The 18244-nt window shown below is 38.8% G+C and overlaps 2 protein-coding genes across 4 annotated transcripts; both read left to right on the top strand.

Moving 5' to 3' along the window:
• Positions 1-421: 421 nt before the first annotated feature.
• Positions 422-6416, top strand: LOC127963197 (uncharacterized). Of its 2 annotated transcripts, none has more exons than XM_052562964.1 (2): positions 422-1500; positions 6184-6416. In XM_052562964.1, the coding sequence occupies exon 1, from the start codon at positions 633-635 to the stop codon at positions 1407-1409; it is 777 nt and encodes a 258-aa protein (XP_052418924.1). In that variant the 5' UTR covers positions 422-632; the 3' UTR covers positions 1410-1500; positions 6184-6416. The 2 variants fall into 2 exon arrangements, with proteins under 2 accessions (XP_052418924.1, XP_052418925.1); XM_052562965.1 differs by lacking the exon at positions 6184-6416 and having other exon boundaries at positions 422-776; positions 839-1382.
• A 1775-nt stretch (positions 6417-8191) lies between these two features.
• Positions 8192-13067, top strand: tlr9 (toll-like receptor 9). Of its 2 annotated transcripts, XM_052562890.1 has the most exons (3): positions 8192-8757; positions 9243-9324; positions 9624-13067. In XM_052562890.1, the coding sequence occupies exon 3, from the start codon at positions 9627-9629 to the stop codon at positions 12819-12821; it is 3195 nt and encodes a 1064-aa protein (XP_052418850.1). In that variant the 5' UTR covers positions 8192-8757; positions 9243-9324; positions 9624-9626; the 3' UTR covers positions 12822-13067. The 2 variants fall into 2 exon arrangements, with proteins under 2 accessions (XP_052418850.1, XP_052418849.1); XM_052562889.1 differs by lacking the exon at positions 9243-9324.
• The last annotated feature ends 5177 nt before the right edge of the window (positions 13068-18244 follow it).

Raw genomic sequence — 18244 nt, 5'->3', positions numbered from 1 at the left:
ATGCGTTACATTGAGTTTGTTCTACGGATGCTACTGCGGCAGTGGAGAAATATAGATAGAGACTCCTGCGGGAGCAGACACTGCTGCGGCGGTGGATAAATATAGATAGAGGCTCCTGCGGGAGCAGACGCTGCTGCGGCGGTGGATAAATATAGGTAGAGGCTCCTGCGGGAGCAGACGCTGCTGCGGTGGTGGATTAATATGAGTAGAGGCTCCTGCAGGAGCAGACGCTGCTGCAGTAGTGGAGAGATATAGATAGGGCTCCTGTGGGAGCAGACGCAGTCTACCTGTCTACACATTTCCACGACATGTCACTTCCTGTTCGTTGTTGACGGCTGTACTGCGTTTGAGCTCCGTCACTATCTTCTTTTCATTGACTATTTTTAACTTAAAAATCAATTTTATACATCGTCGTTTCCGTTTATATAACGCGTGAATATATCCTCTATTGTATTCTACAACAAAAACAATCAGAGCGCCTCGCTATCACTAGTTTTATTTTGATCTCCCGGGTCCGCTATTAGCTTTTAGCCAGTTAGCATCAGCAAGCGTGGTTGCTGCTAACTGCGCTTACATTGCTAATACTCTATTCACACACATTACCACTGCTGTACTCACTGTTACTTGCTTTAATGGCGGATGAATGTCTCCACTCTGTGCAGCTCGAGCTCGAGGCCGTGGGGAAGCAGATTCGCGACCTGGAACAGAGGCAGGCCCAGCTGAGAGAGCGGAGAGCCGCGCTGGAATCATCCCGGGCTGACGCTCACAAGTCCGGGGTAAGTATACAGCGTGCTGTTAACAGTCCCACCACGTCTACTCCGTGTGTTTCTCTGCGCAGGCCCGGGGGACCCAGGACGCGATCTTCCCAGATGTCCTTCACTGCGACGCCGGGACACCACGGACCCTGGGTGCATCCACAGCGGAGGACACGAGCTGGGTCCCGTGCGACGACTTCTCCCCCTCCTGCCTTCGAGATCTCCATCCAGAACCGCTTCGCTCCCCTCCGCGAGACAGGACGCGACGCTGTGATCATCGGAGACTCCATCGTCCAACACGTAAGTGCTACGTTAGCTGAAGGTAAAGTGCACACTCATTGTTTGCCTGGTGCTCGTGTTCTCGATGTTTCTGCGCAGATACCCGCGATCCTGAAGGACGACGAGAGCCCCAGAGCGGTCATGCTTCACGCCGGGGTTAACGACACCACGCTGCGGCAGACGGAGACGCTGAAGAGGGACTTCAGGAGCCTGATCCAGACGGTTCGTAGCACGACGCCCGCGGCGACGATCGTCGTGTCAGGACCACTGCCCACCTATCGACGAGGACACGAAAGGTTCAGTAGACTTTTTGCTTTAAATGAATGGTTGTTGTCATGGTGTAAAGAACAGAAATCTTTTCTGGGAGCGTCCTAGACTGTTTCGCGCTGATGGATTACACCCCAGCAGAATTGGAGCGGAGCTTTTCTCTGACAACATCTCCAGGACACTTCGCTCCATGTGACTAGTAAGACAATTCTCAAATAACCATTATGATGAGTTTTGTTCCACCCGCTTAAATGCTAAAAGTACTTGCGCTGTAAAACCTATTAAGACTGTGTCTGTTCCCTGAATAGTGAAGTCAAAATATAAATATAATGTAGGATCTAGAAAAAATCTTATCGTAATTAAAGGAACACTCCACCGTTTTTTGAAATAGGGCTTATTCACATTATTTCCTACATTTAGATAGGTGGGCAAATGCATTTTTGTGTCAGTGCATGCATTGTTTTAGTTTGACTGGGTCGGCGTTAGCTTAGCTTAGCACAATGAATGGAATCCTTTGTTGCCAGCTAGCATGGCCTGAGTAAAAGTGATCAAAAAAAAAAAAAAAACCCACCTAATTACTTCTTGTGGCCTGCGTATTCACAACGAGTACAAATAGCGATCCAGATTAACACTAGGCGATTTCCTAGGCAGATATTGATTTGGGACTATATTATGGGGAAGCACAGGCGAAGCACTGCTACTTCGGCGCAGAGAATCACGCAACACATGAAAACATCAACTCTATGTGAATACAGGTATAATATGGGTCGATCTATACATGCGTCATGATTAAAATAATCACTTACTCTGTGGACAGCTGTCCATTTGGTCCATTCGGTGTGGGGCGTTTTTTCCAGTTCACTTTGTCACACCGGAAAAAAAAATCGAGTACTGCAGAATGGATCAGCGCCGTGAAATTCTCTGTAGATGTGACACAACTTCGGGCACGCTCATCTTGATCTGGCGTGTTGAGCCTGGTCATCAATGCCAAAAACATGTCCCATTCTCTACAGCAAAGACACTCTATTTCCGTCGGCATAGATTGGCATATTCCCCCACATTCACACCACCAGTTCATGTTGGCTCTCATCCTCACGTCCTCAGGCTGTTGAGCGATCGCAACTAATACACGCGCATATAAATTTCACTTGCGGCTGGCTTGACGGTGTTTTTCTGAAGTGCGGCTGGCTTGACCGCAGTCTCCTACTGTCGTTCTATTTCCAAAGCACGCAGCTCGTCTTCTGTAAACTCTGGTTCAAATAGGTATGGTTCTGGTTCTTGACTGTCTGAGAAGTCACCCTCTTCGTCTCTCTCAAAATCAGCCATGTTCATCGCCATTCGTGTACTGTAAGGAAAAAAGCCAGGCAGCTACTATTCACGCCGGTATGTTGACGGAAGTCGTGGGATTTCATGTGTTGCGTGATATCTCTGCGCCGAAGTAGCAGTGCTTCGCCTAAGCAGCTGTGCTTCGCCTGTGCTTCCCCATAATATAGTCCCAAGCCAATATCTGCCTAGGAAATCGCCTAGTGTTAATCTGGATCGCTATTTGTACTCGTTGTGAATACGCAGTCCACAAGAAGTAATTAAGTGGTTTTTTTTTATATTTTTGATCACTTTTACTCAGGCCATGCTAGCTGGCAACAAAGGATTCCATTCATTGTGCTAAGCTAAGCTAACGCCGACCCAGTCAAACTAAAACAATGCATGCACTGACACAAAAATGCATTTGCCCACCTATCTAAATGTAGGAAATAATGTGAATAAGCCCTATTTCAAAAAACGGTGGAGTGTTCCTTTAAACCAGAAAAATGTAAAGTAAATGAACAAAAACAATTTTTAAAGTTTGGGCTCATAAATATTAGATCACTCACACCAAAAGCAGTTATTGTAAATGAAATGATCATAGATAATAGTTTTGATGTACTCTGCTTGACTGAAACCTGGCTAACACCAAATGATTATTTTGGTCTAAATGAGTCTACTCCACCAAACTACTGTTATAAGCATGAGCCCCGTCAGACTGGTCGTGGCGGAGGTGTTGCAACAATATATAGTGATATTCTCAATGTTACCCAGAAAACAGGATACAGGTTTAACTCTTTTGAAATACTTCTGCTAAATGTTACTCTGTCAGACATGCAAAAGAAATCTAATGTATCTCTTGCTCTGGCTACTGTGTATAGACCACCAGGGCCTTATACAGAATTCCTAAAAGAATTTGCAGATTTCCTCTCAGACCTTCTAGTTACAGTTGATAAGGCGCTAATCATGGGAGATTTTAATATTCACGTTGATAATGCAAATGATACATTAGGACTTGCGTTTACTGACCTAATAAACTCCTTTGGAGTCAAGCAAAATGTCACCGGGCCCACTCATCGTTTTAATCATACACTAGATTTAATTATATCGCATGGAATCGATCTTACTGCTATAGATATTGTACCTCAAAGTGATGATATTACAGACCATTTCCTTGTATCGTGCATGCTGCGTATAACTGATATTAACTATATGTCGCAGCGATACCGTCTGGGCAGAACTATTGTTCCAGCCACCAAAGAAAGATTCGCAAATAACCTGCCTGATCTATCTCAACTGCTATTTGTACCCAAAAATACACATGAATTAGACGAAATTACTGACAACATGGGCACTATTTTCTCTAATACATTAGAAGCTGTTGCCCCGATCAAATTGAAAAAAGTTTGAGAAAAACGTACTCTACCATGGTATAACAGTAATACTCACTCTCTCAAGAAAGTAACTCGTAGTCTTGAACGCAAATGGAGAAAAACTAACTTAGAAGTTTTTAGGATTGCATGGAAAAACAGTATGTCCAGTTATAGACAAGCTCTAAAAACTGCTAGGGCAGAGCATATACACAAACTCATTGAAAATAACCAAAACAATCCAAGGTTTTTATTTAGCACAGTGGCTAAGTTAACAAATTACCAGACGCCACCTGATTCAAATATTCCACCAACGTTAAATAGTAATGACTTTATGAATTTCTTCACTGATAAAATAGATAACATTAGAAATACAATAGCGAATGTAGATTCTACAGCATCTAACACTTTTTCATATATTTTTATATATATTTTTATATAACTTTCACAGTTTCATCCATCGCACCCAAAGATAAACTGCAGTGCTTTACAACCATAGGACAGGAAGAGCTAAATAAACTTATCACTGTATCTAAACCAACAACATGTTTATTAGATCCTGTACCCACTAAATTACTGAAAGAGCTGTTACCTGTAGCCGAAGAACCGCTTCTCAATATCATAAACTCGTCGTTATCTTTAGGACACGTCCCAAAACCATTCAAGCTGGCGGTTATCAAGCCTCTTATTAAGAAACCAAAACTAGATCCTAGTGTACTGGCAAATTATAGGCCTATTTCAAACCTTCCATTTATGTCTAAAATTTTAGAAAAAGTTGTGTCTGCTCAATTGAGCACCTTCCTACAAAATGATCTGTATGAAGAATTTCAGTCAGGTTTTAGGCCCCACCATAGCACAGAAACTGCACTTGTTAAAATTACAAATGACCTGCTCCTTGCGTCAGACCAAGGCTGCATCTCATTTCTAGTCTTACTTGATCTTAGTGCTGCATTCGACACCATAAATCATGACATACTCATAGATCGATTACAAAACTATACAGGTATTCAAGGGCAGGCTCTAAGATGGTTTAGATCCTACCTGTCCGATCGCTACCATTTTGTTTACTTAAATGGGGAGTCATCTCATTTATCATCAGTAAAATATGGAGTGCCACAAGGATCCGTCCTAGGTCCCCTTCTATTTTCAATATACATGTTGCCCCTTGGTAATATTATTAGAAAATACGGAATTAGCTTCCACTGTTATGCTGATGATACTCAGCTATATATCTCAACGAGACCAGATGAAACTTCCCAATTATCTAAGCTAACAGAGTGTGTTAAAAATGTAAAAGATTGGATGACAAATAATTTTCTCCAATTAAATTCGGATAAGACAGAGATACTAATTATTGGACCAAAAAACACTACACAGAATCTTGTAGATTACAATCTGCAACTAGACGGATGTACTGTTACTTCCTCTACAGTCAGAAATCTGGGTGTTATATTAGACAGCAATTTGTCTTTTGAAAATCATATTTCCAATGTTACAAAAACTGCATTCTTCCATCTTAGAAACATTGCCAACCTACGAAACATGTTATCTGTTTCTGATGCAGAAAAGCTAGTTCATGCATTCATGACCTCTAGACTGGACTATTGTAATGCTCTTCTAGGTGGTTGTCCTGCTTCGTCAATAAACAAGCTAAAGGTAGTCCAAAATGCAGCAGCTAGAGTCCTTACCAGGTCAAGAAAATATTATCATATTACCCCAATTTTACAGTCTATGCACTGGCTACCTATTAAGTTCCGTATCAGTTACAAATTATCATTACTTACCTATAAGGCCCTAAATGGTTTAGCTCCAGGGTACCTAACTAGCCTTCTACCACGTTACAACCCATCACGCACCCTAAGGTCACAAAACGCTGGACTTTTGGTCGTTCCTAGGATAGCGAAGTCCTCTAAAGGAGGTAGAGCTTTCTCACATTTGGCTCCCAAACTCTGGAATAGCCTTCCTGATAATGTTCGGGGTTCAGACACACTGTCTCTGTTTAAATCTAGATTAAAAACACATCTCTTTCGCCAAGCATTCGAATAATGTATCTTTTAAATTGTGAGTGTAGTTGCATCTGATCAAAGGTGCTTTTTTATTCATTAGCTTGGGTTAAACTAATTTTACTTTGTTGGATCAGCAGCTATTCTAATGATGTCTGTATTTTGTTTCTATATTTCGCCACGGGATTTACATCCCGTGGTAACTAGGATTTACACAAGCTCCAGTCTGGATCCAGAACACCTGAGAAGAGATGATGCTGACCCTCAGAGGACCTCAGATGATGCTGACCCTGAATCAACAAACAGAACTAACAATTATTGCTAAATGTGTGACTGAATCATATAATAACTTAATTAATAATATTGATAGTTCATCGTCTAGCTGACTACGTCTTGTATTATTATTATTATTATTTTTATTTTTTCTAAAATCCTGTCAAATGTGCAGGATTAACTAGCAACTATTAAATATTGTAGAAACATAATTTTCTGTAAAGTTGCTTTGTAACGATTTGTTTTGTAAAAAGCGCTATACAAATAAACTTGAATTGAATTGAATTGAATTGAACAGACAGCCATCTAAACATCCCAGGGGCAACTCCCATGGAAATGGTAGAGTTGGTACTTAGTGCTTGCCATGGTTCTGGACTGCATTCCCCTCAGCATGGCGGTGTATACAAAGTTCCCTTTGAAAAGGAATGGTCTCAGGTTACGTATGTAATCATAGTTCCCTGAGTAGGGAACAAGACACTGTATTACAGAAAGACAAGACCCTGAGACAAGAACCAAGATCTCCTCCACATGTCTAAGGCACGTATGACCTCCGCGTGACCTTGAGCATGCAAAGAGGATTTCCCCTCAGGGAGAACCCCTTGGTCTTGAGCCACTACTGTAGGGGTCTCATGTACAGCAGGCCAAGAGGCATCACGTTGGATGCAGCTGCCATCAGACCCAGCAGTCTGGGTGATCGGACTTCCCTTACTCTCGTGACTGTGGTGAGGATCAACTCAATCCAAACAGGAGACATCTGTGCCTGCACCGTGGTATAATCCCACACCATGCCCAGATAAGTGGTTCTCTGGACTGGAGAAAGCACACCTTTCTTGGCATTAAGTCTTAACCCCAGGTCTTTCGTGTGAGCGAGGACGACATCTCGATGCCGAACCGCCATCCAGTCTGATTGACCTAATATCAACCAATCATTGCATTTTTTCCTGTGCTCAAACCTGGCAATCTAAAGGAAAAGCTGTGCATGGCCTTTGAGGTAATTTATACATTACCAAAGACTTAAAGTCTAAATAAAACAGTTTGCAACTATTACTATTATTAATTTACATTACTATTAGTATACAAAACAAGTGTACATAGAGTGTGTGATGTCAGGACTATGAAACCTGCCCAACTGCTACTCAAAACTAGCCCAAACTAACTGCATTTTGAGGGGTGCCCCTGGTAATAATGGCATTACAGGTGCTGAAATACACATTATTGGGGTCACTTCAACCAACAGACATGACGGACAATCGCAGCAACCATGATAAAGTTGCCCAATTCCAGTGGAAAATTGGGGACATGGCAACACTGGACATGAGTGGTGTCGCAGTGTGACCACAACAGCTTGACGTTGTCTAATTTGTCAAAAGACTCCCTGCTGCACTAATAGTAGTAGGGCTTCTTTCTGTAATACATATCCTTACTCCTCTTCAAAAATTGCTTTGGATACATTTTATGTTCATTGAAATCCACACCCCTTGCCCAACTGTTAGGCCCCTGTTTGCACCTACATGTCAACTAGCAGTATTTAGAGTATTAGTAGACCATCCACTTAATCTCTTCTTACACTATATTTTGATTGGTCCACAACACACAGACTATGAGAAACTTTAAAAGTATATTTCAATGTATTCTACTAATCCTAAACCTAACCTAACAGTCTACTCTGAGAGTTAGTGGACATGTAGTTGCAAATGAATGAAAATTAGTTGACGTAGTTGCAAAGTTACTTATAGTTAGTAGAAAGTGGACTATCGAGATAACGTGTTAACCTTTATTTTTTATTTGTATTTATTTATTTATTCTTAAATGCATAGTATGATGATATAAAAATACTTTTATTTTTTTTATTTTTTTTTTTGAGGGGTGTGCTTGATGTAATATGCCTAAAATCCCCCCCCCCCCCCAAAAAAAAAAGATTTTGATATGTGGGTAAAATATGCTTCATGTATTGTGATATTGACCAGTAGATATTTGTGATAGCTAATGGTTTTGAGTGTGTTTTTGTTCAGGTATTTGGTGGAAGCTGGATATGAATATAACACAGATATTCATCCTGAACCTGCTATTCTGGAACAGATGTTAAACACGTTTCCCATAAAACACGAAATGCTATAATTATGCAATAAAAGGAGAAACCAACCAACCAACAATTCTGGTTCTGTGCAAGAGAGAAAAAAATATATAGTTTGGGCTATAGCCCTGACAGCCCTGTGCTCAAAATCGCTTGTCATTTCATCCATTTCTCTTTTTTCAGTAACTAATCTTATTCCAAGAATAGCTATTACTACTCCATTTTGTCACCATTTCTGAACATCTGTTCCTCGACTATGTGCGTGTGTGTGGGTGATTGACTTTCACATACTGCAGACTTTTCTTTCACTTCCATGAAAAGGTGCACATTGTTAATATAAATACTTAGACCTAGCATTTTATTTAGTTTCTTTGCCTTCCCCCGTGAATGTAAAATATACACAGTGTTGTGTAGTTTTGGAATGCAAACCTTTGGTAAGTGATTTTATTTGTGTGTGTGTCTGTATCTGTGTGTGTGTGTGTTTTAAATATTTTTGAAATAATGGGAAAATGTAACAAAGAACTTGCAGCATCACATATTCAATACTATGTAAAAGAAACCCTGTGAAATAATAATAACAAATATTCAAAATGAATTTATTTGCAATTATGCTATATAATGTATATATGATTGTATTGTCTTATTTACTTAACACTTTTGACTAACACTACAGCATAAAGTACCTGAAAGCCATACTCAATTGAAAATACTGAGAAAATTAGCCTGTGTTTTACACACCCTTAAGGAATCCTAGGAATATCTGAATTTCCTCTTTCACACAAACAAAATTGTCCTATTTGTTCAAATCTGTATAATCATAGTGAATGGTACCCCTGTTTCTGAACCGGAAAGAAAAAAGTGTATACATCAATCTTAAAACCACAACTCAATCATCCTCAGTTGTGTATGTGTTTTTTAGGAGTCTAACTTGCAAACACCAGACCACTGATTCATCAAACCTGCTTTCCTATAGTCTGTGTTCTTCTGACATCTATTTTGTAGTAAGTAGCAAATATGCTTCAGGGAAATGTATTGGAGCAAGAGTAGTATACATTTTAATTAGGAAATGTAGTGGAGTAAAAGTAGTAAAGTTGACTGAAATATAAATATTCAAGTAATAGAAATAGAAATACTTACGTAAAGTACAGACACCCCCAAAATTACATTACACCACTGAGCCCATGTAATGTACTTTGCAGTTCTTAAAGGTTTGTGAATATAGCATATTAAAAAGTAAATGGCATTTAACTTGCATAGCTGATTGTTTATTTTACTAATGTTCTTGTTCTCTTATCTCTAGGCCATGTTTGGACACATGTTTTATCTGGCTTTCATACTGAATCAGTTTCATCTTTTTGCAACTTTACATCCTGAATTCTATCCATGTGAAATTCACACTACCAAGGATGGACACATAAATGTGGATTGTCAGCGCAGGCGTCTTGCTAACGTCCCTAAATTCACATCTCTCTCTGTTATATCACTCAACTTAAATGAAAACCATATACACCACATTAAAGGTGCCACATTTTCTGGATTAGCAAATCTCAAGCATCTCAGTTTAATGTGGAACTGTGTACCAGATTATCTTAAGGAGCTAAGATGGCCTTCATGCAGCCTGAAAATCGACCCTAATGCATTTAGTGGACTTAAAAACCTATCTTCCCTGCAGTTAGCAGGGAACAGCTTGAAGACCATTCCTCCTCTACCAAAGCAGCTTGAGATTCTGGGACTGGAATTTAATCACATCTTTCATATAGTTGAGCCTCTAGGTACACCGCTACTAAAACAACTCCTGCTAAACAAGAATTGTTTCTATGCCAACCCATGTTATCAGTCTTACTTTATCGACCCACGTGTGTTTCAAGGTCTCCCTGAGCTTCTGAACCTTACACTGAGTTACAACAATGTGACCATTGTTCCCCCATATCTTCCACTTTCACTAGAAAGTCTAGACTTGGGAGAGAACAAGATCACGCATATCAATAAAGAGTCCTTTGCAAATCTTAAAAATCTGCGACACCTTAACCTAAGGTGGAATTGCCAAAGGTGTGACCATGCTTCTGAGCCCTGTTTCCCATGCCCTAACAACCAGTCTTTGAATCTGCACCCGGATGCATTTTTGGATCAAAGGGACTCTCTAATTAGTTTAAGCCTGCGAGGCAATTCACTGCATACAATTCCTCAGCATCTCTTCGCACGACTCCACAAGCTCCAAGTGTTAGATTTATCAGACAACTTTTTAGCCTACGCCATCCAGAATGGCACCTTTTATGAAGAGCTCCAGAATGTTGTGTCCCTCAGTCTTCATTATAACTATGAACCCCTGCAATCCTTTTCTGAGTTGATTCTGTCACCATCCATAGAGAAGATGACAGCTCTACGAGAGTTGTACCTAAGTGGACTATTCTTCAGAGAACTGTCAAACTATAGCCTTGCACCTCTGATCAAACTGCCAAGACTTGAGTCCCTAGAGCTACGCATGAACTTCATCTGTTCTGTTAGCATGGATGCTATAAGCCAGCTGAGAACATTAAGGTGGGTGGACCTTTCCCAAAACATGCTTGCTTTCAGTTCATGCTTTTCAACCTGCACTGCTGAAGACATATCAAACAACTACCAAACCCTTGAAAAACGTGGCAATGGACAGCTCAACTTGCAAACTCAAAAAGTCATCCTACCAAGCTCAGAGCTGAACACTATGCAGGACCCTGGAGAAAATCAATGTTTTTTTTATTATTCTATGTGGCATTTCAAGAAGCTGATCTGCTCTAAAAACCTGTATTTTGACCTCTCTCAAAACAACATCCCATGGCTGAATGCAAGTACTTTTAGAGGCATGGAAAAAGTGGTATGCATAGATCTGTCCTACAATTACATAAGTCAAACTTTAAATGGCCAACAGTTTACAGATCTAAGCAAATTAGCCTACCTGAATATGGCTAACAATCGCATTGACCTGTACTCTGAAAAGGCCTTCCAGGAGATAAGTGGCACACTAAAAGCTCTTGACCTCAGCAAAAACGAATTCCACTTTGTAATTAAGGGCATGGGGCATCGCTTCACATTCCTTCCACACTTAACATCTCTTCAAATATTGAGTCTAGCAAACAATCACATTGGTCTCAGAATCTCTAACATTCTTAATAGTACTTCTCTGAAGTATCTTGATTTCTCTGGAAATCGTTTGGACATAATGTGGGACTCTAGGCGTAACCAATACCTACATTTCTTTCAGGGTCTTACTAAACTTACACACTTAGACATTTCCGAAAATCAGCTCAAATCATTCCCCCCAGAGGTAATTGTAAACTTGCCTCCAAGCCTCCAGATGCTAAGACTGGATTCCAATGTGCTGAGTTATTTCCCTTGGGGCAACATCTCAGTTCTTGAAAAGCTCTGCCACCTGAACCTTAGTTCAAACAGGCTTTCATTCTTACCTAATATTCATTTTGAGCTCCGTCTCGTAAGCCTGGACCTAAGTCACAATCGACTAGTTGCGATCCCAAAGGCTTTCCTTAGTCAGGCAATAAATCTTAAAAACTTAATGCTTAATCACAACCAGCTGAAGATCCTTGATGTGCAGGCTCTTCCCTTGTCATTCCATACAGGTTATACATTCTGTCCTGCTGGGCCACATAAAAATAAGTCATCCTGCAAACTCGTGCTGCATGCCAATCCTTTTACTTGTAGTTGCGTTATCTCTGGATTTGCAAAATTTCTCAGAGAAACTAGTTTGGATATCCCACACCTCACCACAGAGGTTCACTGTGGTTTTCCAGAGTCATTGGCTGGTGTTAATGTCCTTTCGATAGATCTTCACTCATGCCAGGAGATATTTGGGAGTGTTGCTTTCTTCTGTACTTTATGGTTGACATTGGCAGCAACCAGCATTCCCCTCCTGAAGCATCTCTATGGTTGGGACCTGTGGTACTGCATCCAGATTTTATGGACTGGTCACAAGGGACACACTCCAGTTAATGGCGGCAGCATGATGGATAACCAATACGATGCATTTGTGGTATTTGATACGAGTAATAAGGCAGTCAGGGATTGGATCTACAAGGAGATGGTTGTGAGGTTGGAGAACAGAGGGAGATGGCGCTTTCGACTTTGTCTAGAGGAACGCGACTGGTTGCCTGGAGTGTCATGCATAGAGAATCTCCACAAGGCCGTTTACAACAGCAGAAAGACCGTGTTTGTATTGACTAGCCCTAATGGCTGTTCTCACGAAAGTGGAGTCGTCCGACAAGCCTTCCTCCTTGTTCAGCAGCGCCTTCTAGATGAGAAAGTGGATGTTGCAGTTCTAGTTTTGCTGGACTTTCTTTTTCCAAAATTCAAATACCTTCAGATGAGAAAACGGCTCTGCAAAAAATCTGTTATATCCTGGCCCAAGAACCCACGAGTGCAGCCGCTCTTTTGGAATAATTTACGTGTCGCTCTTGTCTCTGACAATGTTAGAGCCTACAACAAAAATGTCACAGAGAGCTTTTTCTAAAAAAGATGGTGTAATGAGAAATTCATGTTTTATGTAGTCCTGTTATTTCAGGTTTTTGTTTGTTTATTTGTTAGAATGTATGATCATATTATGGGGCCTTTGAAGTATTGGAAATGTTCAAATATGTTGAAATACAGAACAGCCTCTATCAAAATCAATTAATGACCATGATATGCCTGAAAGTAAAAAGCTGAAAAATAAAATGATGGACTGTCATATCTAAATAAATACTTACTATTTAAGCTATTTATTTATATTATAAGAAGGTTATGTTCATTCATAGTTTAGCTGCCGTTGACTTCCTTTTACATGGCACTGCTACATACCAACTGCAAGGGGAGTAAATGTATTATGTGTGTGTCTGTGTGTGTGTGTGTGTGTGAGAGAGAGAGAGAGAGGAACTAATGCACCTGTTGGACCACATACCACACATTCTTCTGAATTTTAAGCATTTGTACACTTTCAGTTTCATGCAATTACGTCAAAAAATAGCACTGTAGTTTTTAGAGCTTAGAAACTCCTTTCACTTATAAGAAAGCTTCTAAAAATAAATTTTAAGACATATGACTGTTTGCTGTTTTTGTTGTGATAGTTTATTCAGATTTGTAATATCTGGTTGCAGAGCATATTATTTATTTTAATTAATGGATGTTATCTAAAAAGAAAATTGTGTCTGTGTGTGTAGAATTATTGGACCTTCATTTATTATAACTTTTGTAATAGATTTGTATTGTGATTATTTCAGATGTGATTTTGTATAGTTCACACATTATAAAGTTCAGTAAATTCACAAAGTAAAGTCACAAAAAAACAATCTCTCAGCAAATAACCTATTTACTTGAAGTGTTTCTGTTAAAGATTTCTGTAATTTACGGTAATTAATCCCACCTATCATTAAAAGTTGTAATCTACCATACACTGTCATATTGAATCTCCAAAATGCTGTGGAAACAACAGCAACCAAAAAATAGAATTTAAAATAAGTTTTTTTTCTTGCTTAAATTATAAAAAAGATGCCATTAAACATGGTAGAATGTACTATAATGAGTATCAATGTTAAAAGTAATGAGAGCAAGTATCTTTTATACTAATACTGTACTTTTAAAAATAGAAATGAGTAATTAAAGCTATTTGACATTACAATATTATAACTGAAAGTCAGACCCGTTGTGGTTACTAATTTATTAAAAATTACACAAAATTAGTTTATCCTAATGGACTTTTTTACTTCCTGCGATCCTGACTTCTTATTTTTAATTGAAACTTTGCCTACTTAGTGGGATATGCGTCTGTTCTCTGAATGTCATGACTGTACATTTTTTGACACTTCTCTGTCATTGGGACGAGGGGGAGGACAGGCAGGTTTTTAAACAGAAGTTTTGTTGTCAGATATTAGCAACTGAAGTCTATTTAAGCTTTGAATGTTAGTTGATTATACTCGAACACAAAGTGGCGATTTCAGTAATTTATCATCCACCTAAACTGCACAAAGACTTCCTTAAGTTCTAAGAGTTCTCAGACTTTTTAGGGGTAATTATTCCTAGGTGAGATCTTTTAATTCTAGGTGATTTTAAATTTCACGTGTGCTATCTTGGTGTCCAGCTAATTCTTTGGCCAAATAATTTTTGAGTCTTACTGACTCTTGATCTGGTACAGCTAGTGAATGCCCCCACCCATATTCATTTTCACACTCTTGATCTTTTGTTATCACATGGCGTAACTGTTTGTGATTTTGATATAGAGAACCATGTTATTTCTGATCATAAAAAATATTGAAAGAAAAAAACTGAATTACAAAAAATGTAATTCAAAGTAAGAGCTCTGGCTCAGTGATACTACCTGTGATCTACATCAGATCTGTCGGGTGAAAGAAAGCAGCAAGGTCAGCATAATCCAGGTATTTTTCAGATCTTATTGAAAAGAACTGTCACAGTCCTAGAACACTTTTTAATACTAGAAATGCTCTTGCTAACCCCTCTGTTGGTTTCCACCTCACAGAGTCTTCATCTATGTGTGAAAAATATCTGAATTTCTTTGTGGACAAGATTAGGGATATAAGGTTGAATATTGTGCCTTCTCTTTGTGATCCATTTGTCCCTCTAATTCACACTAGTATCAGTTTGAACCTGTGACTGCCTTTTTTTTGCAAGATATTGTAGGTCAGCTTAAACCACCTGGATCAGCCCTGGATGTTCTTCCCCCTTAGTTTTTTTAAATACATGTTTGAGGTGATTGGATCTAACGTTCGAATGATTATGAGCAATTGCCTTGTAAATGGGTTAGTACCAGAGGAGATGAAGCACTCCATTATTCATCCACCTCTTAAAAAGCCTAATTTAGATATGACAATTTTGTAAAATTTTAGGCCAATTTATACGTTTTATTTTATGTTTAAGATTCTGGAGAAAATAGTATTCCATCAACTGCAGAGCTTTCTGAATGGAAACATGATTTTTGAAGCACTCTAGTCAGGTTTTAGAGATAAATAAAAATATTGACTGTTGACTGTGCTAGTGCTGTTAGGTCTGAGTGCAGTGTTTGACACAGTAAACCATGCTGGTTACATCTCTACTGTACTCCCTTTATGGTGGGATGGTACAGAACGCCGCTGCCAGGCTTCTTACAGGTGTTCAGAAATGAAATCACATTACTCTAGTTTTAATTTCTCTGCACTGGCTTCCAATCTGTTACAGAATTGATTTTAAAGTGTTGTTACTGTTTTTTAAATCTTTAAATGTATTAACACCTGAACACCTTTCTACTCTCCATTCACAATCTAATAAGGTCTCTGAGGTCATTCAAACAAAGACTACTAAATGTTCAGAAACTCAAAAGTGTCTGTGCTGTAGTCATTGCTGCAGCGAAACTTTGGAACAGTAACTGTTTACATCAGAACTGCTACTACGGTACATGATTTCAAGGGAAAGCTCAAAACAAATCTATTTTCTTTGGCATTTAGCTAATTTGTGTAGTTGTTGATTTTATGTGCGTGTAACCTGTAACCAAAAACCTTTGTTTTTATTGATGGTTTTTGATACATTGTTTAGCGCCTTGGTCAACAGTTGTTGTTTTTAATGGTGCTATATAAATAAAGTTCACATTGACCGAATCGAAGCATGCGCACAGAAAGCAGCTGTTTCTCATCATGTGAGTACTAAACTATGCCCCTGACCAGCCCGCACCCTTTCACCCATGATGTCTGTCTCAAGAATAATGACTTTCTTCATATCATTGCTGATTTATACGTTGAATAACTTGATGACTGTGCAAAGAGGAGCACACTCTGTAGAACCTGTTGACCACTTGGCAGCAAAATTTATTTTAATAATTGTAACTTTTATCTTATTCTGTAATGTCTCACAGGTCAATGAAAAGAATACAGGTCTGAAGGTAATGGTTTGCTGACAGATCTTCTCGCTGTGGTGAAAACTCCTCACATGAATTATTGATTATGGCTGCCTAAGGGCGTTTACTAGCCTGCTGTGTCATTAGAGATCACATTTTAGATGAAGGAAGCCATACAGTTAATAAGCAAAAGAAAATTAAATGAATATTAGAGACCTGTAGCACAGTTGTTCAGCGATGACATTTATAGAAGTAAACCTAGGCAGAGAGAAGGGAAGAACAGACGTTTACATGTAGATTAGCTGTCAACACAAATACTGTTATAGAAAGAGCAGTTGGTTAAAATGAGCACAAGAGGGCGTCTCCTTTAGGTGAGTTTAAGAAAGCGATAGAAAGACAGAGAGATATTGCACTGGCATGTGAGAATGATGAGTCAACATCCCTGTTTCTATCGAGTCCCTCCGCAGGAGTTACACAGGAGAAACCAACTAACAGAAGCCACCCATACTAAAGTCCTCAACACCATCATCAGCGTGAAGATGAGATCTTTAATGCTGATCTTGCAAACACACAAACTTATCTCACATAGTACAAAGATACAATGTATATAGATTGCCATTTTCTTTATAGCATGCAAAATACCCAGATACCACAAGGAACAAGTTCTAACTGTTTGTGTGTTAACTCTCAATGGTCACTTTTGCTATTCATGCTTTTAACCAGTGATTATAATGCATTTTTGTTTACATTAATTTGTACACAATATTTCTTAAAAGAGCATCATTAAATTGTAAAGAAAGTGAATTCAATCCAGGAAACTTGCAAGGAGTTCATGCAAAAAAAAGAAAAAAAGAAAAAAAGAATGGATTCAGTAAAGGAATGTCTGCTGCTGAGAGTCTAGTGACCACTAGGGGACGCCAAAATGATGCGATGGGGACTACCACTAGTTCCCATCAGGATAACCCCAAACTGCTCCCTAAACAGGGTTGAGAAAGAGAAATCAAAGAGTCCATTTGCAAAATCATCAACATCAAACATGTCATTAATTTGCTATTTCATTTTCACTTTGATGAACTAGAATATATATTTGATTCTTTAATCAATTCACTCTTTTAAATTTGTCTTGATATATATATGCGTGTGTGTGTATAATATTTTTCCTACTTACATGTTTTTATTATATAATCATGAACAAGACTGCACAGACACAAAGCATATTAGCAAAGAGATACTACAACAGGATCACTTGAAAAAAAAAAAAAAAGTTGCCAACTATGTTTTCTAAATGTATTTAGTTGGCTCTTTATTTTAATGAAGTGCCTGATCATGTCAGTATGGCATAATTATTTTGGTAGCACTTTATTTTACAGTACATGTACTTCCCTGGTATATACATGGCAAATATATTGTACCCTTCAAGCAAATGCGTTTAACACAAGTTACTTAACTGAAGTTTAAGTACACGACTGCACTTAAGAGCACATAAATGGCAAAACTATTTTAAATGCGTGTGCCATGCATAATTAATGCATTATGATGTCTATCATAATTATGTCATGACACAGAATGTGTTTACATTAGTCCAACATGACATATTGTCAAATCTTATGATTTTTCGTTGATGTCAATTTTGTTTTATTCTAACATTATTTTAATCAGTTTGATGATAGATCAGTACTAAAATTATATTAACAGTCTGAAATTATTTTGCATAATATATGGGTGTAGGATTGCACTTCCAAAAAAAAAAAAAAAAGTAATTTTGCACCCTAGGCAACTGCCTATGTTGCTTATGTCACGGGAAAATGAACATGCTGCATTGTCAAATTAGTAATGCTTAAATGCATGAGTGAAAACAACCACTTATTTTTTATATATATAAAAGTATAAATAACTTACATCCTGGGCAGTGGGGCAAATGTTGTGCCAGGTGTTGTTATATGTGTCACAGTTCTGTGTTGTTATTTTCATGGACTTAGTTTTGTTTTCATGGACTTGTCATTGTTTTTCCTTCAGAGAGTGAGCTCTAGATCTATTGAACACGCGTGGAGATAGGAGGAACCGTCTCCAACCCGCCC

Source organism: Carassius gibelio, chromosome B8 (assembly GCF_023724105.1).
Source record: "Carassius gibelio isolate Cgi1373 ecotype wild population from Czech Republic chromosome B8, carGib1.2-hapl.c, whole genome shotgun sequence".
In the NCBI taxonomy this organism is placed as follows: Eukaryota; Metazoa; Chordata; class Actinopteri; order Cypriniformes; family Cyprinidae; genus Carassius; species Carassius gibelio.
This window is presented reverse-complemented; position numbering and strand designations above follow the sequence as displayed.